This window comes from Trametes versicolor (assembly GCF_000271585.1).
Source record: "Trametes versicolor FP-101664 SS1 unplaced genomic scaffold TRAVEscaffold_3, whole genome shotgun sequence".
NCBI classification, from domain to species: Eukaryota; Fungi; Basidiomycota; class Agaricomycetes; order Polyporales; family Polyporaceae; genus Trametes; species Trametes versicolor.
The window spans coordinates 3,175,712-3,201,602 of NW_007360323.1; the positions used below are offsets into that span (position 1 = coordinate 3,175,712).

General features: G+C 58.7%; 7 protein-coding genes across 7 annotated transcripts; 3 read left to right on the forward strand and 4 right to left on the reverse strand.

Annotated features, from left to right (window-relative positions):
• Positions 1-413: 413 nt before the first annotated feature.
• TRAVEDRAFT_115340 (cytidine deaminase-like protein) lies at positions 414-1,229 on the reverse strand (the record flags this gene model as incomplete). Its single annotated transcript, XM_008037676.1, has 5 exons — positions 414-493; positions 549-652; positions 720-946; positions 1,013-1,117; positions 1,164-1,229. 5 exons carry the CDS (start codon positions 1,227-1,229, stop codon positions 414-416), a joined length of 582 nt encoding a protein of 193 aa, XP_008035867.1.
• A 547-nt stretch (positions 1,230-1,776) lies between these two features.
• TRAVEDRAFT_144642 (acyl-CoA dehydrogenase NM domain-like protein) lies at positions 1,777-4,058 on the forward strand. The gene is made up of 11 exons (XM_008037677.1): positions 1,777-1,882; positions 1,940-1,960; positions 2,014-2,104; positions 2,158-2,479; positions 2,539-2,644; positions 2,697-2,956; positions 3,022-3,076; positions 3,141-3,524; positions 3,578-3,633; positions 3,690-3,789; positions 3,842-4,058. Exons 1-11 carry the CDS (start codon positions 1,844-1,846, stop codon positions 3,950-3,952), a joined length of 1,545 nt encoding a protein of 514 aa, XP_008035868.1. The 5' UTR covers positions 1,777-1,843; the 3' UTR covers positions 3,953-4,058.
• A 203-nt stretch (positions 4,059-4,261) lies between these two features.
• On the reverse strand, positions 4,262-8,262 carry TRAVEDRAFT_144646 (uncharacterized protein). The gene is made up of 19 exons (XM_008037678.1): positions 7,927-8,262; positions 7,236-7,865; positions 6,973-7,179; positions 6,906-6,916; positions 6,780-6,851; positions 6,478-6,727; positions 6,249-6,420; positions 6,136-6,195; positions 6,055-6,080; positions 5,876-5,998; positions 5,670-5,823; positions 5,596-5,617; positions 5,332-5,542; positions 4,954-5,278; positions 4,778-4,900; positions 4,632-4,726; positions 4,519-4,572; positions 4,435-4,461; positions 4,262-4,375 (listed from the first exon to the last, which is right to left on the reverse strand). The coding sequence occupies exons 1-19, from the start codon at positions 8,242-8,244 to the stop codon at positions 4,352-4,354; spliced, it is 2,904 nt and encodes a 967-aa protein (XP_008035869.1). The 5' UTR covers positions 8,245-8,262; the 3' UTR covers positions 4,262-4,351.
• A 492-nt stretch (positions 8,263-8,754) lies between these two features.
• TRAVEDRAFT_116408 (glycosyltransferase family 2 protein) lies at positions 8,755-11,849 on the reverse strand (the record flags this gene model as incomplete). Its single annotated transcript, XM_008037679.1, has 3 exons — positions 8,755-10,386; positions 10,696-11,748; positions 11,799-11,849. 3 exons carry the CDS (start codon positions 11,847-11,849, stop codon positions 8,755-8,757), a joined length of 2,736 nt encoding a protein of 911 aa, XP_008035870.1.
• A 781-nt stretch (positions 11,850-12,630) lies between these two features.
• TRAVEDRAFT_35587 (glycosyl transferase) lies at positions 12,631-14,265 on the forward strand (the record flags this gene model as incomplete). Its single annotated transcript, XM_008036753.1, has 1 exon — positions 12,631-14,265. The coding sequence occupies one exon, from the start codon at positions 12,631-12,633 to the stop codon at positions 14,263-14,265; it is 1,635 nt and encodes a 544-aa protein (XP_008034944.1).
• A 366-nt stretch (positions 14,266-14,631) lies between these two features.
• TRAVEDRAFT_63620 (uncharacterized protein) lies at positions 14,632-20,011 on the reverse strand (the record flags this gene model as incomplete). Its single annotated transcript, XM_008037680.1, has 11 exons — positions 14,632-14,885; positions 14,946-15,304; positions 15,379-15,570; positions 15,632-15,821; positions 16,399-16,413; positions 16,979-18,027; positions 18,081-18,869; positions 18,921-18,987; positions 19,041-19,097; positions 19,149-19,206; positions 19,264-20,011. 11 exons carry the CDS (start codon positions 20,009-20,011, stop codon positions 14,822-14,824), a joined length of 3,588 nt encoding a protein of 1,195 aa, XP_008035871.1. The 3' UTR covers positions 14,632-14,821.
• A 3,107-nt stretch (positions 20,012-23,118) lies between these two features.
• On the forward strand, positions 23,119-25,136 carry TRAVEDRAFT_45041 (uncharacterized protein; the record flags this gene model as incomplete). Its single annotated transcript, XM_008036916.1, has 2 exons — positions 23,119-25,009; positions 25,069-25,136. 2 exons carry the CDS (start codon positions 23,119-23,121, stop codon positions 25,134-25,136), a joined length of 1,959 nt encoding a protein of 652 aa, XP_008035107.1.
• Positions 25,137-25,891: the final 755 nt, after the last annotated feature.

Genomic DNA, 25,891 nt, shown 5'->3' on the forward strand with positions numbered 1-25,891 from the left:
GGTGCATGTGTGCAACGCGGCGGTGAGTCCATGTTAGCGTGTCGCCCTGGCGCTGCGGATTATAATCGAGAAGTGCCGCCTCGAGGCTCGTGTCGTGGATATTCGAAACGGGGCGCTCGTCTTCGCGAGGCGTAGATTGCTATCAATACAGTGAACGGTAGGAGATCGTGCTCTGATTGAGCCCTTTGGTGAGAGCCCATAACCCACTGTTCCTAGGGAGTCTAGCGCAAGGCGGGCGTCGTGGGCATTGAGCGGCGAAATACTGACACAACTTTCTGTCCATCGATGCACGCGTTTTCTGCACGCTACCGAGCCCGACGGGCTGTCGATTTGCCAAGACGTGCTATCGAGGCCATCGCGCTGCAGGTGCGCTCGCGCCTCATCGCAATGGTAACGGCATCGGGCCCATGGGGTCAGCCTTGAGGCACCGGCGGAGCACGTGAGGGGATCTCCGTCTTCAGGACCCGGTTCGCTTTCGACTTCGGGACCGGCGCTGCGGGGCGGAGAGGTGTCAAGGGCAGCCCTGGCAGGGTGGCTGCGATGCTCACCGTTCGTGTTCTCCGTGATGTAGAAGCGGCGGAGGACCATGATGGCCTCGTCGTGCATGTAGCCTCCTACGGCGCGGTATTCTGGGTGTTCTGGATGCGGTAGGCTGAGGAAAACAACGTGTCGTGTGAGCGATTCGAGCGCATTGGCGAGTAAAAGGGTACGAAACACACGCGCTGTTGACCCCGAGTACGCTGCCACATCCGCCGAAGCGGTCGTTTCCGCAGCCGTAGTAGACGTCCTTGATCCCCATCTGACGTAGTGCCGATGCGCACATAATGCATGGCTCGACAGTGACGTAGAGGGTCGTGGTCGCAAGTGGATGTTTTGTTACCTCGGGTGTGAGCTGCTTGTCGGCAAGAATTTCATCGATCGCCTCGAGCTCTGCATGGCGGGTTGCCTGTAAAGCAGGAGTTGATAATGTGAGGGCGTGCGCGAGTGGTCAGGAAGAGCAAATGTTGCTGACATTTCGAAGCTGGTTGGTCCGATTCCGCGCCCTTGCGATGATCCTGTTGTCCCGGACGAAGACGCAACCGACGGGGACTTCTTGAGCCGCTAAAGCTTCTTCCGCCTAACGTTCGTTAGTTAAAGAGTCAAGACTGCTGAGGGCGTCTGACCATTTCCATAGCGCATTGCATCCATTCTAAGTGTATGCTTTCCCCTTCGCTACTACCCGAACGCATGCCCTGCTGTGCATCGACACCGTCGCTGGACATCTAGATCTATTTAGAAACGCTTGTACGAGCCTCTGATACCTGACTAGTCGCAAAGCAAGATATATGAGGCAAATTCGGAGTAGTGCGGAATCCATTTATTCGAAGGACGTACTGTTTGTGCAGTGGGTAAATCGAACAAGGTTCGGTAGTGGTTCGGTTCAACGTTTGCGGCTGCACGTCGATGGATAATCCGTTGGCTTCCCTTCTAGCCATTCTGAACGTGATCAATAGACTACCGCTCACAAGTTTCCCTGGGTTTTACAATACGAAGTAGAGCCTTTGCGTTGTTCAGACTTCTCCGGGATGTGTATGTTTTCAAATCCTTCAGCCATATGTCATGAACACTAAAACGCCCATCCGGATTGGTCAATCACTGAGAGAAGAAGACCTTCCAGAATGGGACCGGAAGAATCATATGCACCATCACTTACAACAAGCGCGCGCCCGATCGCTCCGGAATCCGGTTACTTTACATCGGTCTCCCCGCGCGCGCGGGGTAGACCACTCTCAACCCCGGACCCCTCTGTTCAGCGCACTCTCACTTCGACACGCGCAGACGACTCTAGGAAAGTAGGAAGGTCATGGCTGGAAAGACATTCACGGTTGAAGAGGTCGCACTGGTAAGAGCTCTCGCGTAATTCTCGTGGTTGACGCCTGACACCACCGCCTCATCCCAGCACAACAAGTCGGGGGACTTGGTGAGCACCATCCAGCGCAAACTCTACAGGAATTAAAATGAAAGGCATAACAGTGGATCATCATTGACTCTAAGGTCTTTGACATCTCGCGCTTTGTGAACCTACATCCCGGAGGTGCCGGCGTACTGCTCACCAAGAACATCGGTGCGTGGGATTCTGAGCCATGGCACGAGCACCGTAGCTAAAGAGTCGACCAGCTGGAAAAGACGCAACCGAGGCCTTCTTTGGCCTCCACCGTCACGAAGTCCTCCTGAAGCCTCAATACGCCCGTCTACAAATTGGGACTATTGAGGGCCAGAAAGAGGTGGTCAAGCCCTTGGCCGCGGGTGAATCCTCGCAAGTGCCCTACGGAGAGCCTGCGTGGCTATCACCCGGTTTCCACAGTCCATACTACAACGAGAGCCATCGCAAATTCCAGAAAGCCGTCCGGAAGTTCTTCGAGGAGGTCGTATACCCGGACGCCGTCAAGCACGAAGATGACGGCAAGCGGATATCGCAGGACGTCGTCGACAAGCTATGGTGTGCTGATATATAATTTACTATTGCGTGGTACAGCATACGCTAACGCGCGCGCACAGTGAATTGAACATACCGGCCATGCGCATTGGTCCCGGGAAGCATCTGAAGGGGCGGACACTCATGGGTGGCATCATCACGCCAGAGGAGTTCGACCATTTCCACGAGGTCTTTATCTCTATACAAATGTCTGACTTGACATACTGACCTTCCCGTCCAGCTCATCATCAACTTCGAGGTCGGCCGGCTTGGAACGCGTTCCTATGTCGACGCGCTCCTAGCGGGACAGGTCATTGGTCTACCCCCAGTACTGAACTACGGCTCGCCCGAGCTCCAGGCGCAGGTCGTCCCCGAGGTGCTGGACGGCAAGAAGTTCATCTGCCTAGCTATCAGCGAGGCATTCGCGGGGAGCGACGTTGGTGGCCTGCAGACGTATGCTGAGCGCGACGGGGACGAGTGGGTGATCACAGGAACCAAGAAGTGCGCAATTCTCGGGATCTGGGACTCCCATTATTCAAGCTAACGGTATACTTCTATGCTTGAAGGTGGATCACCAACGGCACGTTCTCGGATTACTTCACAACTGCCTGCAGAACAGGGGTATGTCCCCCACTCAGCTCGTGCACCTGTTCCTGCCACTAATCGTGTCGCTTCCCTCACACAGGACGCATACACGGTCATCCTCGTTCCCCGACAAGACGCGATCTCGACCAAAGCCGTGAAGACCGCCTACTCGTCCACGGCCGGAACATCCTACGTCACCTTCGACGGCGCCCGCGCACCCGTCGCGAACACGCTCGGCAAGGTCGGGCGCGGGATGCAGGTCGTGCTCAGCAACTTCAACCACGAGCGCTGGATGATCGTGTGCACGAGCCTCGCCGCGCAGCGCCGCGTCGTCGAGGAGTGCCTGAAGTGGACCGCGCAGCGCGTCGCGTTCGGGAAGCCGCTGAACGCGCAGCCTGTTGTGCGCGCGCGCCTCGCGAATATGATTGCGCGCATCGAGGCTGGGCAGAATTGGCTTGAGTTCGTTACGCACCAGATGAACAACGTGCGTCGTGGTTTCCGGGTCATGCTCTGCGGAGGTTGACCGTTTGCGTGTAGATGTCGTACGATGAGCAGTCGGACAAGATCGCCGGCACGATTGGATTGCTGAAGCAGTACGTGAAATTACTCTCTGGCTACCGTAACAGCAGGCTCACGGATGTGTTCGTAGGTATGTCACCCGTACTGGGCGTGAGACTGCGGAGGACGCGACGCTGCTGTTCGGGGGTCGGGGAATCACCGCTACCGGCATGGGCAAACTCATCGAGAACGTACGTAGCTCTCGCTGTTATCTAGATATTGTGGCTGAACTTGTTCCCGCAGTACCATCGGACATCGCCGTACGATGCCATCCTGGGGGGCTCGGAGGATGTGCTCGGCGACATGGGCGTGCGGCAGGCGATCAAGAAGATGCCCAAGAACTCTCGCCTGTGAGAGGATAGGGGCCGGCGGAACCTGACTCGCATATACCTCAAACCTCTCGTGTAATTCTACTACTCACAGCTGTATAATAGGACTGCGGAGGCCTTTTTTGGACTGCATTGATGATGACAAGAACCAGGTCTGACTGACCAAGAGGGTGACACGTGTATACACATAGGATACTACATACAAGATAAGTACCAAGAACATGCGTACGGAGAGCGAGGCAACAAGAAAGCGGATCTACGACAAGGACAACGGAGCGACACGGACGCAAACACGATTTACAATATGAATATAACCATACTTTCTGGGGTCACAATTAGGCGCGGTTCTGTAAACTTGGTTTGGCAGTGGTGTGGGTATAGGCAGTCTAGTGCACGTCTGCGCACTACACCGGGATAGGGTGGTTCATAGTCTGAACAAGAAACCAAGCTAGGACGTGGCCAAGCGTTAGTAAGATGCAAGCGGGGATGAAGATCGGGAATGCTCACATCTTCGGGAGTCAGGCGGCCCATTGCCTACAAGAGCGCGCTCTATCAACACCGCGTTGACACCGAGAACACTGAACCACCTACCGATTCGTCAGCGGAAAGTGTAGCGTCGACCATAGCACCCTTCTTCTCTTGCAGCTAGTGGTCGTCGATGATCAGACAGGGCCGTCTCGACAGCTGCGTGCACTCGAGCTTACCTGGATGATACGACTCTCAATGCTATCCTCTACAACGAGCTTGATCGCCTGCACGGGACGGTGCTGTCCGAGACGATGGATACGGTCCATGGCCTCTGCAATGTGTTGTGAGCAAAGGAACAGAGTAGTGCGAGGAAACTACTCACGGAACTCGACGGCGGGGTTCCACCAGCTGTCCATCAAGTACACGCGCGAAGCTTCCGTCAAATTCAGCGCAACACCTCCCGCTTTCAAGCTGACGAGGAAGACTGTGACATGGACGTTGTTCACTGCGACAGATGTAAGCCACACGATGACTACAGTAATGGCGAGGGCGACGTACTGAAGTACTTGATGGTGGCATCACGGGCCTGCGGGCTCATCGTACCCTCCAGACGACACACCGTGAAGCCCGCCTTCTGCAGCCTGAACGCGATGAGGTCGAGGAAGTTGACAAACTGGCTGAAGACGATGCTTTTGGTGGTCGCGTCCTGCGCCCGAAGGTTGCTGAGCTCCTCCACCAACGCCTCGATCTTAGTCGACGAGCGCCATTTGTCGAGGTCAAGGCGGCCAAGGATGCCCTGACGCGCCTTCGCAGTCTCCTCGAACTCCAAAGCAGGAGCTTCGAGGTCGATGGTGAGGGCGACGTGACAAACGGGGCACGCGGGCTGATATCGACATGTAAGGCTATGGACGGCGACATATGCGTGGCGTGACGCACCGTTAGTTCTATGGCAGCCTCGAGGTACTGCTTGATGCACTCGCGGTCGAAGATGTGACGACACTTCGCCTGAATGGCGTCTTCCGCAAACTCGTGGCAGAGACGGCAGACAGTTCCCTCATCGACCTCTTCCTGGACGAACATGCCTGCGTTGTTCTTGCTGCGCAGTACCAGATCCGGGTGACACGCCATTTGCCGCATGCGAGTGAGCCTAGTGGGGATGATCAGCAGATATACGAGACTTCCGCACATGGAACAGCTCACAAGCTGAAGATGTTTGAGTAGTCTACGGACAAATGTCAGCGGCGGGATGTGAAGACAGATAAGCTAAGACATACTGTTCAAGATTGTGCCTTGGCCTACGTAGGTGTTGAACTGCCGCTTGGCATCCGAGAACAGGGACAAATAGAGCTCTTTCTCCTCTGGGCTGAAGTAGTCTCGTTTGATAACGACGGTCCGGGGAGGCAAGCCAAGGTCGTCTGCACGTTGAACCTGAGACCGAAAGAGTCAGTACGCATACATAGAAGGCGAAGCGCTGACGGACCTTCGTACGCCGGAGCATCATCCTGTCCAACAGAATCTTCAGCTTCTTGAATGCGTGCTCGCCTGGGCCTTGCATTCCATTCTTCTGGATAGGGGTCAGGATCTCGTTATTCCAGAAGCATGTCTAAAAGTAGGGAAAGTCAGCCCGCTGTACGAGTTTGAATGGCGGGGAACACGTACGTGCTTCATCGGGCTATGCCCGCAATCTGAAAGTGATGACAGTCAACGCCAGAAACCGGATCAACTGCGAAGAGGACGAACCATCGCACGACCGTTTGTCGCTGAACTTCCAATGCAACGACTTGCAGTCGCACATCTTGCCTGTCGAACGATGAGCACACAGCAGCGCATTCCGAGGATTCACCGCGACGTACAGAAGTAGTACGAGAATGGGTCACCTCCCAAGAAGCGGACGAGACTATACAACTCGCCGACACGGTTCTGTAGCGGCGTTCCAGAGAGGCACCATCTGTACTTGGCTTGTAGCTCAAAGGTAGCCTTGGCAGTGTTCGTCTGTCGCTCTTTGATGTTGTGCGCCTCGTCGAGCTGAGGGGACGCCATGTGAATTAGCAATTATTTACAACGGAGAGAAGAGGAACCTACGATGACCCTGTTCCACTTGATCGAATGGAGAACGGACTTCTCCTTTACGATCATTCCCTTGCGTTTGAAACCGCTGTGTTGTTTGCGGAAGCAGCTCTCCACGACGGCGTACGAAGTAAGGACCACGTCATACTTCTTCAGCTCGCTGATGCTGGACTCCCTGGACGCGCCGTGCCACACCAGCGTCTTGAGCATGTTGTCTGTGTGCAGTTCGATCTCGTTCCTCCACTGCATGATAGCGACGGTAGGGCTGTATGTCGACGTAAGATGGTCATGTACAAAATCGAATAGTCGCAACGCACGCTATGACGAGGTTGGGCTTCGCGCCGTGGTCGGAGACCATAAGGGAGATCATTTGGATAGTCTTGCCCATACTAAAGCATACGTTAATAAGAGGAAGCAACGCACAGATATGTAATAACACGAACCCCATCTCATCCTATTGCGAACGACCATGAGTGGATGTCATACAATCGGGGTGTTCCAACTACTCACCGCAAGCATGCCTCCACTCCAGATGCCTTGTTCTTGCTGCTTCATCCAGTACAGGCTCTCGAGTTGAAACGGCAAAAGTTGAACTTTCAAGTTCGCAGGCTGCTCAGCCTTCTGCGGAACGACGACCTCGATCTTCTGTTCGAGGTCGCCCCAGACATCTTTGAGTTCAGCATGGTGCTTGTGAAGCGCAATGGTCGACTTCTCCGCCTATGTGTGTGGTGCATGAGCACAATGAGCCCGCTGTGTTGTGCGGTGAGACTTACATATGTAAGACGTCGCCCAAGTTCCTTCCGCAGTGCGGCCTCTTCCACAGCGGTAACGTAGCGACGCTCTCTTGCTTGCTTTCGCTCCTCCTTCTTGAGCTTCTTCAGTTCCGCGATGGTCATCGACTTCTTCTGAGGGAGAGGTTTGGCGACCTGTTTACCCTTGCCCTTGGCCTTGCCTTTACCCTTGCCCTTGGAAAGTGGTTCCTCGTCTGACTCCGACTCAGACAGCAACGCCTCGGGCTCGGTTGTCAAATCAATGACATCGGAGCTCTCATCCTGAGCACGACGCCGCTCCGCCGCAGCGGCCCTCAAGGCCGCTGCTTTGTTGGCGGGAGGTCGCGCCTTCGACGAGCCGGCACCAGCGCTAGTGAGCCCCGCAGCACGCTCCCGGTCCTCACGGGCGGTCTGCAAGGACTGCTGAGTAGCGTCATACAGGAGGACCTCTTCGTCGTCGTCGTCAAGTTCATCTGCCAAGTCTGACTCTGCAGCGTCGCCTTCGGGGTCAAACTCTGACCCGCTGTCATCGGACTCCACTATGTCGTCCTCCGAACTCGAGGCATCATCTTGGATGATAGAGGCTTTCCGAGCACGCACGGCCCTAGATGGCGTCGAATTCGACTGAGAGCCCTATCAGAATCGGGGAAGGATGAGCAACCACCATTGACGTCCTTGCGCGAAGCTCGCTGACCTGTGTTGCCTTCACCGTGGCTATCTCGACATAGACAGCCTGTTGTGTGATGCGACGCTTGGAGGCCCGTGCTTGCTCCAACTCTTCGTCTTCCTCGTCGACAGGGTCTTCACGGGCACGCTTCTTGCTCACTCTGGTGTTGACCTTCTTGGCTTGCTTCTTGTCAGGCAGGATGAGCTCATCCTCTTCTTCGTCGATGTTGGAGGTTTCAGGAGTGGTTCTCAAAGAAACACCGGTGCTGAATACGGGCGATACCGCAGTACTGGGAGTCGTCGATGCCGACTGTGCAGTGCGTGCACGCTGTCTTGTGACCCGCATGGCGGATGAGAGGGCAGAGCGAGGTGGGGGGCGGAGGGAAAGATGCAGAGTTGGTGGGCCAAGTCAGCGCCGGCAACGCGGGCGACGCGACAAGACGCGCCTGAACCTTATTTATGGTCGCGTCTTCAAAGCGCCGGCGTTTTTTCGCGGAACCGCCCGCGTCACGTTACCCTGCACAGCCCTTTTGACTCGTTTTGGCCACTCTCGAAAAGGGAACACTTGCTCAATTCGGTCATTTTACGCGACGCCAGCTGCGTTCGACACCGTCCACCATCTTGGCCTCTTGATCTCGTCCGACGCAGCCGAACCCTTCGAAAATGCAAGAGCGTGCATACAGCTGAACACCCTTGTCTATGAACGAGAATGAGTTCCACAGGACTCTCCTCTTGTTGCTTGCGATTATCTAAACTCTTCAAGTTCTCGCCGGTGCACTTTACGACTAACGTTCAACGTTCAACGTCAAAAGATCTGCAGCCAGGAACGATAATTCGCAAGATATCTATACAGAAATTACACGCGAACGAATGCTACCAGAACTCCGAAAATCGCCACAGCCAAAACCAGCCTTATTTTGTTGTTCCTCAACTCTTCCCCCTTCGGTCCGTCGCCCCATCTACCACAAAACCAATCAAATCTCTTCAGCAGCATGCCGTACTCACCGCGCTCCAGGATGCCAACCACCCTTCCCCATTCCGAAAAGACTCGTAGCAGGGTCCCCTCCGTGATGGCGATCACCCACAGAGCTCCCGAGACGGTGGTCTTCATCCTTCGTACTCGCTCGGGATGCAGTACGAGGTGACGGGCTAGGTCGTGCGTGACGGCTGCGATGACCACTGACAACACCATCAAGAATGCCAGATATGCGACTCGAAGCCCGAGGGACGCGTCGAGAAGAGCGATACCGCACCCAGCAGCGAGTAGCACCCCGCACAGCAGCAAGCACTCCGCAGCGTTCGGCAACGCGTCGCGGTAAGAATACTCGGGGTATAGCCTGATGAGTCCGCCGTCGCCCTTCGACCACATGTAGAATCGCCAGTAGGACCGACGACCGCCGTTCCACCACGGATGGGTGACTTTGACCGCCGGGGCGCCCCAGAAACCCTCGCCTCCGTGTTTCAGCGAGTAGGCCCTCTTCTTGCGGCAGTAATCGATGTCCTCTCCACCTCCCGTCTTCGGAAACTGCAGGTCGTATTGCACATCGTCAGGCACATTGCGGCGAGCGATGAGGTTCGCCGTCACGCCCCAGGGTACGTCCTCTTTAATCTTCTCCGCGATGTCCCAGAAGTACGTGACTCCTGCTAGGTGGACTGCAGCGGTGAAGACGGAGTCTGCGATAGGAAACTGTGCGTTCCCGACGAAACCCACCGCCTTTGGATGCGCACGAATGGCTTTCTCGGCTTCCAGGAGGAGGCTGTCGTCTGGCAACACATCGTCGTCCAGGAAGACGACCCACTCTGCAGCTGACTCCAGAAGACCGCGGTTGCGGGATGCGGAGGCTCCAAGGTTCTGCGCGTTAACCCGGATGCGGACGTCCGGGCGGCTGCCATACTTCTGGGTCAAGTCTCCGATCCGGGGAGAGTTGGGGTCGTCGACGATAATGATGAACATGACGGCCAACGTCGGCGATTGCTGAAGTGCAAGGAATCTGTCGAGAGGGCGCATGTCGACGCGATAGCATGGCACTACGACGTCCAGGGCAAGCTTCCGCTCGAGTCCCGGTGCTCGACGTCGAAGCCAGTCTTCCACGGCCTTCGTGGCATTGTCTAGCGGCTGGAACGTCCAGCCTGTAGCGTGTACCTTCTCGTATCGCGCCGCCTCACTCCCTCCGAGCTTGTTGTGGATGCGCGACGCGATCATGGACGCACACCCCCACCGACGGTAGAGCTGGAAGAGGAAGGGATCTCCGTCCTGGTTCGTGAAGCAGTCCGGTACGACTTGCCCACCGAAGATATCCATGTGGGTGCGGTGGATGGCGGGGAAGGTGGGCATTCCGGGGAAGGAGGTGTCTGTGAACGCGACGCACCCAATACCATGCGGTACGTGCTCTTTCTCCGCCAACTCGCCGAATTTGTGATGAATGGTGGACATCCAGTTCGCGTCTTGTAGGACCACGTCGTCCCCCATGAGGACGTAGTAGTCGCACTTGTCCTGGTACGCCTTCTCGGCGCAGTCCCGCCAGAGAGCGCAGACATGGCCCCGTGGAAGGTCGCATCGCAAGGTTACTAGGTCTGTAAAACCCTCCTCGCGAAGGACGGCCTCTACAGCGTTACCTCCCTCAGGCTCCGACCTCCACAGGAAATCGTCATCGTCGTCTATGGCAATGTAGAATCTGAGTGCGTATCGCTCTCCGAGTCGTACCACGTCGTCGAGGGTGGTCTGAGAGAGTGACTTCGTGAACGTCCGCAGGTTCTTCAAGCAGTCTCCAGGCGAGTCAGATCCGCGAGACGTCACTGGCAGGAGGATGGCGAAAGTGATGGCGTCAGTCTGCAGATCGACCATGTCACTGGTCTGGGAGAGGCGGAGAAACCTGTGCCGCTCTGCATCGTCCATCGTAGAGAGCATCTGAACCATTTGTGAGTGGATCCACTCGCCTGTGATACGCATCCCTTTCTCCAGGGAATGCTCCGGCGTCCACCCAAGACCCCAGCGGGCGAACGCGTTGTTCGAGTTCCGAGACCCCACGCCTACCGGTCTGTCGGTCTTGTACTCGAACGACACGCTCGCCGGATCGACCCCGGCGACCGCGAGGGCCATGTTAGCGAGCTGCTGGATGGAGACAGCCTGATCCGAGCCCACGTTGACGGGCTCGTTGCAGTCTGACCCCAAGAGACGGAGCACCGCTTCAACCGCGTCGTCGATGAAGCAGAAGCTCCGTCTCTGCGAGCCGTCCCCCCACACCTCGAACGTGGTAGCCATGGCTTCGGAGAGCCGTACCGCGAACGCCTTGCGGAGGAACGCGGCCGGGACCTTCTCGCGTCCGCCGTACCAGGACCCGAGCGGTCCGAATACGTTGTGGAAGCGGGCGATCCTGACCTCCATGTGGGATCGGTGCTGCTCGAGGACCAGCTCGCTTGCGAGCTTCTCGAGTCCGTAGAGGCCCTGAGGGCGCGGAGGGGGGTTCTTCCATACGTCGGACTCCGCTAGGGAGACGTCTGAACCGGGAATCTGGAGAGACTCCGGGTAGACACAAGCGGAGGACGCATAGAAGAATCCCCGGACGCCCGCTGCAGTGCAGGCGTCGACGAGGTTGACGGTCATGAGATGGTTCTCTCGGTAGATGATGAAGTCGTTCGAGGCGTGGATCGTCCCCATTCCGCCCATCGTCGCGGCGAAATGGAGCACGTAACCCACGCCTTGAACGACTCGAGCAGCGAATGTGGGGTCGCACAGGTTGCCTATGACTACCTCGCCGACGCGGGGTGCGTTGAAAGGAGGTTCGGGGACGATGTCTACCACCCGGAGGCGATAGCCGAGGCCCACGAGCCTCCGGGAAATGTGACCCCCCTACGATGGCTCAGAACGTTTGCAGGGCATCGAGGGGCACGGTGACTCACGATGAAGCCGTGGCCTCCGGTAATGAGGATGAGCTCTTCCTTGCTGAGCATCGATGTGTGAGAAGGTGGGATCAAACGTTACGAGGAATCCGGTACGGTTTGAGCGGGACGACTTGCCTTAAAATATTCAAATGACTCGGGTGAAGCACTCAGGGCACTCCCAGAATAACTATGCAGGTTGGTCGTCATTCCGGACGTTCACATACCGGTCCTAGCATCCACGACGTTATTCTGCCGCAGCAACAGCGCCCAGACACTTGTCTGCGACCCACACAAGACAAGGCGCCCTCCAACATGTGGTACACCCTGCCCCACTAAACCATATGAGTGACAAGCGACAGTGGCCCCACAGCGCCCAGGTGTTCGGAGGATTGTACAACCCAAAATCGCTGCCGCAGCGACAGGACCCTTACGCCGAAGCCCTCTCGACGGCGCCTTGCGTGGTCCCAACGTGCGAGTCCGATAGATGATCGGTAGCTTTGAACGCCCACCGAAGGGCAGTCAAACCTTGTAAGGCGGCGATGGGTCCTGGTTTGTGGCTCAGAAGTACGGAGTGTGTCGTACCGGTCGTAGCCTGCGGTAGTTCAGGGTCAGGCGACGACTGAAGTGGCGCCGGATTCTTTTGGCGGTCAGTGGTACCGCAGGTCTATCCCTGGACCAGGATAGTGCTTATGACGGGCGCATTGGCGCACTTGTGTAGCGTATCTGGGTGTCCAGGACGCGGTACTCCTAGCATCCCGCACCTCCTTGCACTAGAGCTGTACCATCCATGTGAGCCTGACCACGTTTACCCAGTCCTCGCCCCCACTCACCTAACCCAACAGCACACCAAATGGCCGCTGCGTCCACCGAACAACCGGGCTACGTCTTCACGGAGACCCAGGACTGGTTCTCCTTCAACATCGAGACATGGCGCGGCCTCTTCCACCACATCCACAGCCCCCACGCCCGCGTGCTCGAGATCGGCTCCTGGGAGGGTCGCTCCGCCGTCTTCCTCCTCACCGAGCTGTGCCGCGACGGCGGCGAGATCGTCTGCATCGACCACTTCGACCTCATGCAGACCGCCGCAGGCCGCGAGCGCCACCGCAGGCTCATGCACAACCTCGCACTCACCGCGAAGCCCTTCCGCATCCTCCCCATGTTCAGCGTACCTGCACTGATGACGCTCTTGACCGAGGAGATGTCCGCTGCGCAGCCAGGGTTCGACTGGGTCTACGTCGACGGCTCGCACGAGGCCGACGACACGTTCCTCGACGGGGAGCTCGCGTGGCGCCTTGCGCGGAAGGGCGCGGTCATCATCTTCGACGACTATCGCTGGGACAAGGAGCCCGAGGAGAGCATGCATCACCCGAAGCGCGGGATTGACGCGTTCCTCGCGCTGCACAAGGGCGAGTACGACGTTCTTTCCTCCGGGACGCAGTACCAGGTCGTCCTGCAGAAGACGGTGGATATGCGCATCGGCTTCCTCGTCGCAGAGAAGGCGGAGTTGAAGGAGGGCCTCGATAACGCGCTGGGGTACGGTGTGAACGTCGCGCTCACGATCGACGCGGAGTACGCTATCGCTGCCGCAGTCGCGATCCGGAGCGCCGTCCGCCACACCAAGGGCCGCGTCACATTCTACGTCGTCGGTCAAGACCTCTCCGACGACGTGAAACAGAGGCTCAGGCACTCGGTCCCGGACGGTGCAGATGCTACCATTGTATTCCTCGACATCCCTCGATCCTCCGATGAGCCACACGCCGAGCAACCGTTCCCTCGAGGACTCACTTGGGCTAAGATCGGGATGATTCCGAGGCTGCCGGTCGAAAGGGTCTTGTACCTGGATGCCGACGTCCTGATCCGTGGAGACCTGAAGGAGCTCTGGGACGTCGACCTCCAGGGCAAGCCCATTGCGGCTGCAGTGGACGTTGGGTTTCCTGTGGGCCACGACGGAGTCAAGCAGCCTCCATACTTCAACGCCGGCGTCCTCCTCATGAACCTCACGACCATTCGGAAGCGCCTCGATGAGCTGAACGCCCTCGCCGCCACGATGAAAGACTCGAGGATGCAAGACCAGGACGCGTTGAACGTCCACTTCGGCACCGATTGGCTCCCGCTCAGTCTCCAGTGGAACGCGCAGGGCCTCGGCACGTACGCGACGCACCACACGCCGGAGCGCGCGGCCTTGCAGATGGACGAGATGGAGGACCCGAAGATCGTGCATTTCACAGGATCGTTGCACCCCAGCATGGCTGCGGTGCTGAATCCGTTCGTACAGCCGTACGACGGGAAACCGTGGGGCTATGCGGGCGCGCCCGGACATCCCTTCGCACGGGAGTGGTGGGAGGTCTGCGAGGAGACGGCCTGGAAAGGCTGGCGTCTGACCGACGAGTTCCGCGAGTTACGGGCCAGGAAGGTGGAGGAGGTCATCGAGGCGGGGGTGGCCGATTTTAGACGCAAGGTTGCTGAGCCGGAGTTCAATGTTTGAATTGTCGAGATTATGCGTGTCGTTGTGAAGCTAGAAGATTCGATCTGGGATATTGCCTGTATGCCAAAGAGAGAATGAAGACGAGGAACACACGCACCAAAGAGGGAAACGTTCAACGAACATTTGCCACTCGATCCCTTCCGGTGCGAAACCTTGAATATAATACCATACCCACAGAGGAAAGTACGTGAGATAAGCTTCACGGATGTACAATGTGAACTCACCTGCCGAATGAAGGATCAATGCACACAGGTGAAGGCACTGGATCTTCTGGAGGAAAACTAGACGTTGCCGACACCATTTGGCACATGTTACGAACAAGGTTCTATAGGCTACAGCCTACAGCGACCGACGAGACACGCCCTGGGGGTATGCAAATAATCCTTGCATCAGCCTAATATAAGATAGAGAGACAAAGAGTCGTCAGGAGTACATATGTGCCACTATACATAGATGATGAACGGAAGGAAGACACAAGAAGTCCTGGGGTAAAGAGAGTCTAGTGGCAGACGGCAACGGCGCTCGTAGCAGCAGGGTTTTTCAGTCATGTCGGGAACTAGAGAATTTTGACGTACGCCGCGGGAACGAGTCCCCGCTGACCGTCGATCTCCCCTGTCCACCTAAAAAAACGAACGCTCGTCAGCCAGAGCAACAATTCATGTGTAACCCACAGCACTCACCAATCATCCGACGTCTTCTCCAAAATGAGCACCCGCACGCCCTCCTGCAGGTCCAGATCGCCCGGGTCCTCGCTATGGTAGTCATACATCGCCTCCGCCCACTCCCCGCTCTCCTCCGGCTCCGGCTCCTGCGTCCGCCGCGGAATCGGCGGTGGAGGCGCGGAGTTCGAGATGACGGACGAGCGCGACGAGCCGGTGGACGGCACGCGCCTCGGCGGTGGGGCGAAGTCGTTCTTGCGCTGGAACGCGGGCGGGGTCGGCGGGGCGACCTGCGCGGGCGCTGCGTGTTTCGCGGCGGTCGAGTTCCGCAGGGAGTTGAACATGTTCTTGCCCGACGACATGTCGACGTCGCCGAATTTCTGCGCGGGTGGGAGAGCTGGCGTCAGCGGCGGGAGTACGGCCAAAGCGTGAACGATCTGAGAGGAAGACTCACTCTTGTGGGTGTGAGCTTAGCATGCTCTGGTGGGGGTGGCTCTTCGTTCGACGAGCCCGTGTTCATCCTCCTCGCAGGTGGACGCGGGAACCCGCCATTCCCGCTTGGGGTCTGCTCGCCTGGGTTCAGCTTCAGCGCCGCGGCCGCGGCCGCCACGCGCCCCACCGAGTTGCCGATCTCCGCTGTCGCAGCCTACACACCCACAATTCACAGTCAGTGCACAGGGACCGGTGGGGATGAAGAGAGCACGCACCGGGTTAGGCCGCTTCCACCCGTTGGCGTCCGCGGAGCGGTTCGCGGCCTGGGAGAACGCGCTTGACACCGCGGACGCTGCAGCGTTCTGGGCCCTGCCCGCCGGTCCTGCTGGGACGCCGTTCATGCCTCCCGTGCTGCTCTCTCCCGAGCCGGAGCCGTTGAAAAGGTCCGGGCGGGACGCGAAGTACCTGCGGAGCACGCGCGGGGGGTGGTTAGATCAGGTACGCGGAGCGGTCAGAGCGTCACCGCCACCACGCCCACTGGCAGGACGCAGCGAAGGCACGCTGGCAGTGGCAGGGACGAGAGCTCAGATCTCAGCACAAGGTGTGGTACTCAACTCGTCGAGCAGCGCGAAGAACGCGTCCTTGTCCGACGGGGCGAGTCTTGCGAACACCATCGTGCACGTCCGTCCAGGTCGTAGTAGCACAGCAGTGTCAGGGAGAGGAAGTTATAGTGGCGCGATGATATGGCAGCAGTCCATTGATTGCAGAGAGAGTGCGAGATATTATAAGGCCCCCCAGGCGCAAGGCACAGGGCGCTGGCACGAGGAGACTTCGAATTTGGAGAGACGACGTCGACGTGCTGATGGTCCTGCTGATCGGGTCCGCCGAGTCACTCCCCTTGTGGGGGCTGTGCTGCGTACATTGCCGCCGCGGCCCCTCAATTCAGCGCAGACGCGCGTCGTGTACAGTGAACGGCTCGCGGTGCGGACACGACAACAGAGTACGATGCCCTCTCGAGACCGGATCTTCAGCGAGAACACACCGTGCTCTCTCACAGCTATCAAAGGTGCGGTGAGGAGGAGGAACGGTTCGGTGACAATCAAATTCGCCCCGATATCAGTGCACCGCACCCCCGCAGCGGTGATACAGTAGCACGACGCGGTGCAGCGTCTCATCTTACTCGCTCGAGCCTGAGGAGGTTCCTCAGTATCGTCGACGTCAACGTTTCAGCGCCGATCAGGCGTCGAAGCACGTCGTTGCCAGCAAAGCGGTCTGCGTCGATGCGCTGCGGCAGGGGCAGGGCGTGAGATATACAACAGCGGAGCGAGGTATCGGATACGGTCAGAGAAGGTACTGCGACAGCTAGTAGTTATCATCGGGCCCCTACGGTACAGACAAAGACAAGGATAGACAGAAGAGCGGAGGAGCAGCGGATAGAGAGAGAGAGGGTGGACAGACGGACGAGAATATTAAGCATGGAGCGCGCGCGAGAACGACGAGGGACAACGGGGAGTATACAAGAGGGAGCAAAGAAGACGAAGAGCGGGTGGGGGTGATGGGATAGCCAAAGGAACAGGCGAGGGGGTGAGGCAGCGTCCAACAACGAAGGCGGCAGCGATCACTGTCCCCAGTTGAAGAAATCGAGGTCGTTCAGGCCCGCCTGGTCCGCCGTCGGGCTGCCCTGCATCTGCTGGTGCGGCCCCGGCGTCCCCGACGCGCCGCGCCCGGGCGTCATGCCCTCGTGCTGGCTCGCCGACGGCGACGGCGCCATGAACGGCCCGCCTCCAAACTGCCCCCCGCCCTGGCTCCACATCTGACCGCCGTTGCCCGACGCGGCGGGCGACGGCGCCCCACCCATGCCCGGGAACCCGCCGCCGCCGCCAGACCCGCCCGCCGAGCCTGGGGGGGAGACCATGCCGTACTGGCTCTGCCCGCCCATGCCCATCTGCTGCTGCTGCTGCTGCATCTGGCCCATGCCGTTCTGGCTCCAGCCCTGTGCGCCAGACTGCTGTTGCCCGCCGGGGAAGCCGCCGCCGCCCATGGCCATCGCGCGCTGGGCCTGCGCCTGCTGCATCATCATCGCGCGCTGGTGCTGCTCTTCTGGGCTCTGGCCGCCGCCGCCCATCCGGTGCTGCGAGACCGGTGAAGGACCAGACTCGGATGGGGTCCGCGCACTGCGGGCGATCCCAGGCATGCCTGGATTTGAGCGGAGCGCGGGGAACTGCGAGCCGTCCATGCCGCCCATGTTCTGCGAGCCGCCTTGGCTGGCGGCGGCAGCCTGCATGCGCTGCTGCTGCTCCAGCCGCATCCGCTCCTGCATCATCTGCTGCTGGCCCATCGCTTGTGGGTTCATGCCGTTCCCGCCGCCGCCTCCGCCGCCGCCACCCCCGCGGAGCATCTGCTGCTGCATGAGGAGGAGCTGTCGCTGCTGCGGGTTCATCTGCGCTAGTGCTGCTTGCTGCTGGGGCGTGAACATCATGCGCGACTCGTTGGGGGCGCCGCCGCCACCGCTGCCGTAGGGGAATGACTGCTGCATGGGTGACTGCTGCTGCTGTACGGGTGACATTCGTGACGGGCTTCCTTCTCCGGAATGTTGGGGAGCGATGGGACCCTGGGGGAATCCGCCGTTTCCACCCTGGGCCTGGGCTTGTCGACGGGCTTGTAGCATGGTCTGGACAAGAATGGTGAGCACCGCACCAGTCACCGACGCGCCTGATAACTTACCTGCGCGACTTGCATCTTCTGGAGCTTGTCCATGGTCGGCAACGACATGAACCCGGGAACCTGGCTCACCAGATACTGCATGAACGGATGACTCGGATTTTGAAGCACCTGGAAATGCTGTACGGCCATCGGGCCCATACTCTGCAGATTCGCGAGCTGCGCGGGGGTGAGCTGCGATAGCGTCGGTATTGGCGACGGCCCCGCCCCGCCGTGCTGTGGCCCCATTCCTGCGGGTGGTGACATCTGCCGGCTGCTCTCGCTATGCTGTTGTTGTAGTTGCTGCTGCTGCTGCTGCTGTTGTTGCTGCTGGGCCTGCTGTTGTTGGGCCTGGCGCATTTGCAGCTGCCGCGCACGCATCGCGGCGACCTGAGCGTCGTTTGGCCCCATCGCACCGGGTGGCACGGGCGGGGGCGGCATAGATGGACTACTCATACGCTGCACTGGGCCGCTAGACATGTTCATGTTTGAATGGCTGGAGTTTTGCGACATGAGCTGTGGCGGAGGAAGTGGCGTAGACGGGCCTGCTCCGGGCGTCGAGAACCCCGATGGCGTCTGCGCCTTGGTCTCGCCAGTGTCACGCCGTTTGTGTGCGTTGTCAAAGGGCTCTTCCGTACGCTCGCGCTTCGCGTTGCCATTCATGGCCCCGGGACCGGCGGCTTGCTGTCGACGTGCAAGCTCCTTGGAGAAGATGTTCGGGAGCTCGCGATATACGTGCATAATACGGTCCATCTCCGCGAACTCCACGACTGGAGGTGGTGTCATGATGGGGAGCGCCATAAGACTTTGGCTCTGCCAAACCGTTAGTACCATCGCATCTATTCAACCTGAGGGTATACGCACGACTTTGTGGTTTTCATCCGCAGCGGCTGCTATCCACGTCAGGTTGGATTGCAGTCTTAATGAGTACCTGAAGGCTCCAGTCAGTACCACATTCGCAAGCATAGCAGCATAGTGGCGTACTGATGAAAGATTTGGTCCGTCATGGGCACGCCTCGCGCTTGGAAGTCCATAGATACCCTACAAAGAACATTCAGAGTCCGGGTCCCCCGTCACTCGTAGTCCACATACCTGAGCAATAGCGAGTTGAGCTCCAAGATGCTGACCACTTTAGGATCAAGCGACGGCGCTTTCGAATGTGTAGGGGATAAACTTGAGGCTTGAGAGTGTTGTCTCGAGAGCGTACCGTCCGAGCCCTGTTTAGGGGCTTGACCGCCTGTACTCGCACTCTGGTCGCCACCTGACCCCGCGGATCGCGCAGAGATATTTTGTTGGTTGTGATTGGTCGACGACGACTGCTGCGACGAAGAGGAAGCCCCGGCATCGCCTGCGTCTGCACCAGAGTCTTTGGAATTGGACTGCGCGTCTCCGCCAGTGTTCTCGTCGTCTGGTGCGGTCTCGGGGGCTGATGACAGTTCGCTGAGAGGAGTGGACTGACGAGATGCCTTGTCGACCTCTTCCGATCCCTGTGCTCCAGCCTGCTCGGCCATACCAGCGGTGTCCGTCGTGTCCTCGGGTGGTTGTGATGGGGCCTCCGTCGCTGGATTGGGAGTCGCGGCATCCGGAGGGGGCGTCAGCGAGGAGTTGCTGTCGGGAGGCGGTGAGCGCGCGTCTGCCGTACTGCGTGGCGATGGCTCAGAAAGAGAAAGCGGATTCTGGGAGTCGGTAGGGGCGCCTGGGCCAGCCGAATGCGGGAGCGACGGCTCGTCCTGCGGCTCGTCCTGCGGCTCGTCCTGCGCGGGCTGAGGCTGCTCAGAGGGCTCTGGCGGGGCGTGGTCCTGGGAATCCGGATAGAACGGTCTGGGATCACGCGAGGGGGACGACCACGGGGAGGCAGCGGCCTGATCAGCATGCGGGGAGTTTGCGAGGATCAGGCTTGGGGAGCTGGCGTGTGCGGGGAGGGAGGCGGCGTGATTGTGATCGAGATGGATCATGGTATTGACGAGCAGCCAGATTTAGAGGTCACGAAGGCGGAGGGGTCGTGCACGATGTGAGAAGATACGGCGCGGCCGGGAAATCCGCGAAGGGGCGGGCGTAGCGGGGGCAGACACCCTGTGTTTCTCCGCAACCGGCTGGGCGAGGCGGACGAGGCACGGGCGGGAAGGAGAAGCGGGGCTGAGCCGGGGGTGTGGACACGGCGGGATGTCGCGGTGCGGGGAGAGCGAGCCTTGTGGACGGAGGGCGCGAGGACGCTCGAGGGTGAGAGCAGCACAGGCCTGCAGAGGGCGGCGACAACGAGCCTTGCGCCCGTGCGAGTTTGATGCCAGATCCGGCCACGTTCGTCCCATGCTCACATTCGCTCTGCTACCGCCCATCGCGCGCGACGCACAATCGTCTGCAGAATCGCTCGGGACGGGGGAGAGGCAGGAGCTGTTGCGTCAATGCTGACGCTTTATATACCGACGGGCCCCCGTCTGGCTGCCAAGATCTGGGTATCTCGAGTCCGGAACGGCAGCGTTCTGTGGCAGCGCCAGCATTTACGCAGTGTGATCGATTCCATCGTTCCTCAGATCACGCAACCAATCTGCTTTCGGATCCGAGATGTTCTCTACGAGTCCTGGAGCACATAGGCACACTCCCCGGCCTAGCCGTTTCTGCCTCAACCACACTCCCTCCAGCCCCTGTCCCGACGCCCCACTCGCCTGTGCCACCGACCGATGCACCGCGCGCTGCGCCCACCCACCCGTGCGCGCATCTGCGAGATGACGTCCCCGTGCGCCGACACGGGCTCGCGCGCACGCCCTGACTATCACACGAGGCGCCTCTTCTTTCATACAGAACCCTCGATTCGACGTGCTTCGCGCGCATGCCCCGCCTGCACCCGCAGCGAAGGCACATCAGTCTCCTCAGGGATAGCACCGGCTTCGCGAGCCTAATCGTCCGAGCGTAGGTTCGCCCGCGCTGACGGCCTGTCTCCCATGCCGTGTACCTTCTGACATGCAGTCGTGGGTGTCCTATCGCGCGCATAAGTCATTCGCGATGCCGCACGGTCATCAGGCGTTCTGCGGCCATAGCAGCTGAATACCGGTAACGTACTGTCGGTGTCCTCAGCACCCACCAATTGATACCTCCTCGTCCCCGCTGATGCATGTACATGCCAGGTATGCGACCGCGAATAGCCGCGCGCTGCCTTCCTAAAGGTTGCGCCGTAGTCCACGGTGAGTGTCCGTCAATGTATCAGAAATAACCTATTCTGACATCAGGCCGCCCGCTGTCCATTGCGTGCCTTCAATTCATATCGGCACCGCGCTTTCACCCGCCGTTCACCAAAACGCGGGTTGTCCTACTGCGTTGGGACCATCGTTTGACGTATGCACGCATGCCACGCGTGTATGCGCGAGGTGTACGTTGTTATCCTTAAACTCGGCGGAAATTAGCTCACGTATCAGACAATGAGCAGGTGATCTTCTGGGTTTCCAAATCTCCACCAGATAAGTATGCCACATAAATCTCTCCTGGCCCGATGCTGCGCCGACTTGGTGGGCACAGGTACCACCTCCCGGTATGGACGCTCTCGTAAAAGACATCTTTCAAAAGTAAAAACAAGAACAAGGATACCAGGCAACCAGGCAAAGTGTACCTACCTAATCATTCCACTTGCGCCTGAGATGATTCGGAGTAAGATTGGATGCGCAAGGGCCCGCCTTCGCGGTTGGCGCTACCCCAAACGTAGGGGCTTCCAATTGTGAGCGCTGGTGTAACTTGTTCGAAATCCGCTCACAGTCTCTTCATAGCATAGGAAAAACCGAGCGGATTCGGATTCAACACCTCGCTCATGAGTCGGGGGTCCGTCCACTAGGTCCTTCGCCTGCATCAGTAGGCTCATCGTTCGGGAAAAGCACACTAAAGAGACCGTGAATACACGTTGTGCTCTCGAGCGGAATGCAGAGACAGCCAAACTATTCCCAAGCAACATAGATGCAATGTCCTCTCTCGCCAGCCCTCCGTCCCACAAGTCTATTCTGGGGACTCCGGTTCTCAGTTTGGACTAGCGTCCCTGGCGACGATCTGGCTCGCGCTGGGATGACGTCCCCATAGCTATAGGCTAATTAATACGATGACTTTCGTGTCAGTAGGCCGCACTGTTTCTGTCCACCCAACCTAACAGAGTTTAAGTCAGTGGCCATTAGCACTACTTGTGCTCACCAGGGCGCTCTGGCGCTCAACGTTCAACGCTTGGGGCTCCAGTCGTGGCACGAGTGCGTAAAAATTGAAACGGTCTGGAAACTATCGCCATACATCACTGAGAGCTTAGGTCAATACACAATGGTTCCATACACTCATAAAGTCGTAGCGTACAGCAGGACGTGCATCGCCCCTCTGGTCACCCAATAGTAACAGTTGGCGCACGAGGGAGGCACCGGAAGATGCCGTGACCCGGGGTGGGAGGTGGGGGAGGGGTCTCGGGGGCCTTATGTCGATTGATGTACGCCTCTCTGCTGTATCGAATTTGTGAGCGCTGTGCAGGTCTGCATCCATTATATATGCCAACGGCGAGCTCAGGAAGTAAGCTGAGCATATATTGAACGAGAAAATCCACAAAGTCGGTCATCTGTAGCGATGAGCGCTCTTCCTAATACGGACTGTTTCCTTTCCCGTCATCCTCCTCTTTTCGTATACGTTCCTTCACTCAACGCCTGGTCTTACTCCCTTCGTTCATCTGACCTCCTCTCCGTTCTTAGCTTACTCTTTGGTCTCACTCTCCGATTCTCCCCGAGGTCTCCCGAGCTTGTATAAATACTCTGCTTCTCTCTCTCTTGTACGGCAGTATTCTCTGTTGAATCGACAGACTCGTAACCTGTCCCTCTCAGCGTGAATCTCTTCCCTCTCGTGTCACGCCACCGCTCCTCTCGGATCGCGAACGTGACATATTTTTGACAGCTAGTCTTCGAACTCAACCTCTACAACTCGCTTTTCGTCTCTTAACTCCCTCTGCTTCTGTCGACCGACTGGGCCACCTCGAGTCTGATCAACTCGACCCCTCCTCTCGGCGACACTTTCCCCAGTTCCCTCAACACACAACAACCCCCTGGAGTCCGAGATGTCGGCTCGTTACAACCTCAGAAACACGCGCGCGGGGCCTGTCGCTCCCTCTGCTGTTCCTGCCCAAGGTGCGTCGTCACCTGCTCCTGACGATACCACTGATGCGTCGCTTGTTTCTAGTCCCCTCACCGGGTCTTCGGACCTCGCTTTCGGACCCGCGAGCATCAGCTCTGGAGCCGAGCGTCAGCCTGGACTGTCCTACAGTCAGGTTGTGCGCTCGAGAACGCCGTCTCCCGTGCCTAGTGCCGGGAACGAGATGTCTGTTACATACAACGTCAATATATCCCCTTCCCCACATGTCTCTGGCGAGCAGACAGTTCCTACCGCCGGAAGGACACGTCCTGTGACCGTAGAAGAGGTCACCGATGAAGAGGAAGGTGCGCCGTGGATTGAAGTCCGGCGTCGCCGTCGCAGCACGGGCTCGCTACCCGTTGACCGCACCCCCGTCGCGCGCAAGGCGCCTCTCACCGCTGCGCAGACGCAGGCAGTACAGGCCGCGGAGAACGCGATCTCCGCCGCTGATCGCGAGCGCATCGAGCGTCGTACGCAGCTCGTGCGCAACCATAGTCAGACGTCGCTTTCGAGCGATAGTTCTCGAGGTGAAGGGCCCTCGAAAGACAAGGGAAAGGCCGTCGACGCCCGCAACTGGGGCGCGAGTGGAATCCCTCATGACGAACTCCAGCCGGAAGTTCAACAGCGCGAACTCGATGTGTATTTGGCGCCCCCGGCAGACGTGCTAGCTACATACAATACGGATGAGCAGCGCGAAATGCTTGCTTACTGGCAAGCCCGAAAGGAGGCACAGAGTGCACCTACGGCTCGCGCGCCCTCGCGTCACCATGGTTCGCGCTCCTCAACGCTGCGCGCGAGCGCGCCGAGTCCCGAGCCCGCACCGTCAGCTACTGAAAGTGCGCTCGCTCGAGAGCTAGCTGCGCTTCGACACGAGGTTCGGGAGCTGCGTGAGTCCCAGCCTCCCGAGGTGCCTCTGCCTGTGCTGCCTCAGGCTGTTCGGAAACACTCTAAGAGCAAACCGCGCGCCCATGTTGTTAACAATGGGCTCGCCGGGCGTTTCGTGGACTCCGTGGTTGGTGCTGCGGGAGGACGTGCGGGGAGTCACACGGACTCGCGTGCGCGATCATCTTCGCTGCGGCCCATGGCACAACTGGAGCCCGGGAGTTATCTCGGGCAGGCCTTCAATGGGATTGCCGGAGGCGATGGACCTTCTGACAGTGGGTCGTCGTCGTCGTCGTCCTCTTCTGAGTCGTCGTCGGACACGGACGAGAGTCTGAATGGGGTCGACCCGGATCTGCAACAGCGTGTTGAAGATCAGTCTCGTCGTCACCGCAAGAAGAAGAGGAAGACGAAGAAGTACCTTGCTCCTGTATTGAAGCCTGAGAAACCAGAGCCCTACGACGGGCGCGCGGACGCGCAGATCTTTCATAAGTTCCTACGGCAGATGACCGAGTTCATCGCCGGGTACCGCGTGAAGCGAGCCATGCACGCCTCGACGGTGTCCAACTACTTGACCGGCACCGCCTACCGCTTCTTTGTAACCACCGTCTCGAGTGACCCTCGTCGCTGGGGATTGAAGGAGCTGTTTGTCGAGCTATTCAACTACTGCTTCCCGGTCGACTACCGGCTGCAGATGCGCGAGAAGCTGCGGAACTGCAGTCAGCGTGATCGCAGTGTACGAGACTACGTACACGAGCTCGAGAGCTTGTTCTTGATGGTGGGCTTTGTTTCCGAGCGCGACATGGTCGACAAGCTCTGGAACGGCCTGAGCATCAGTATCCAGCAAGAGCTCTGGAAGAAGGAGCTTACCCCGTCGCATTCGAGCTGGTCCGAGGTTCGCGAGGCCGCGGAGCTGATTGAGATCGCTGAGAAAGTCGGTCAGCGCGCGGGACGCCACAACCGCAGTAACAACAGTCAGTCTGAAATGCGCCCGGAGGGCGACAGCTTCAAGAAGACACGCTCGCGCTCGCAGCGGTCGGACCAACGCCGCATGAGCCATCGTGATGCTCGCCCTGAGAAGCGTCCTACACACGGTCCCTCGTCCGACTCCCGTGCACGAGGTAACTCATCTTCGCAGCACGGTGGACGCGATCGTAATCGGCCGCGTCCGAATGGGAACAGGCCTGCCGCAGGTCCAAAACTTAGCGACCGCGAAAAAGCGGACCTGCAGGCGGCTGGCAAATGCTTTGTCTGCCGCGAACCCGGCCATTTCAGCCGCAACTGCCCCCGAACGCAGTCTGTGCGCTCTGACCAGCGCGGCAAGCCGCCCGGCCTCACGTCGTACAATGTCGAAGTCGGACCCTCTTCGCCTGCTCTCGATGTACTGGATGAGGTCGTCGAGACGACGGGAGGAATAGACCTCCACGCCGTTGTTGAACTTCTGTGTCTACGGCTGTGCCGGACCGGGAGTGGCAGTGATAGTGGCTGTGCGTCTACCATACGCCAGCATGGACTTTCCTACTTACCATATACGTACATTCTTTTGTTCTGTACTTACTTGCCATCCTGCCATCCCTCCATATGATTCTGGTACGTTCTACGATGTTCCGGACTATTCTAGACAGCGTCCGGATTACTCGCATTACTCAGCCATGGACTATCTGACCTTATGTCGATTATGCTCCCTTACTCAGTGTTACTCATCGCTCAGTCAGCGTCCTCTGGACGTCACATGCCCTCTTCCTATACGCTTACTCATCGTCCTCCCCAGTACGTATATAAGGAGGACTCTGCAGGCCTCTGCTCTTCAGTCGTTCTCT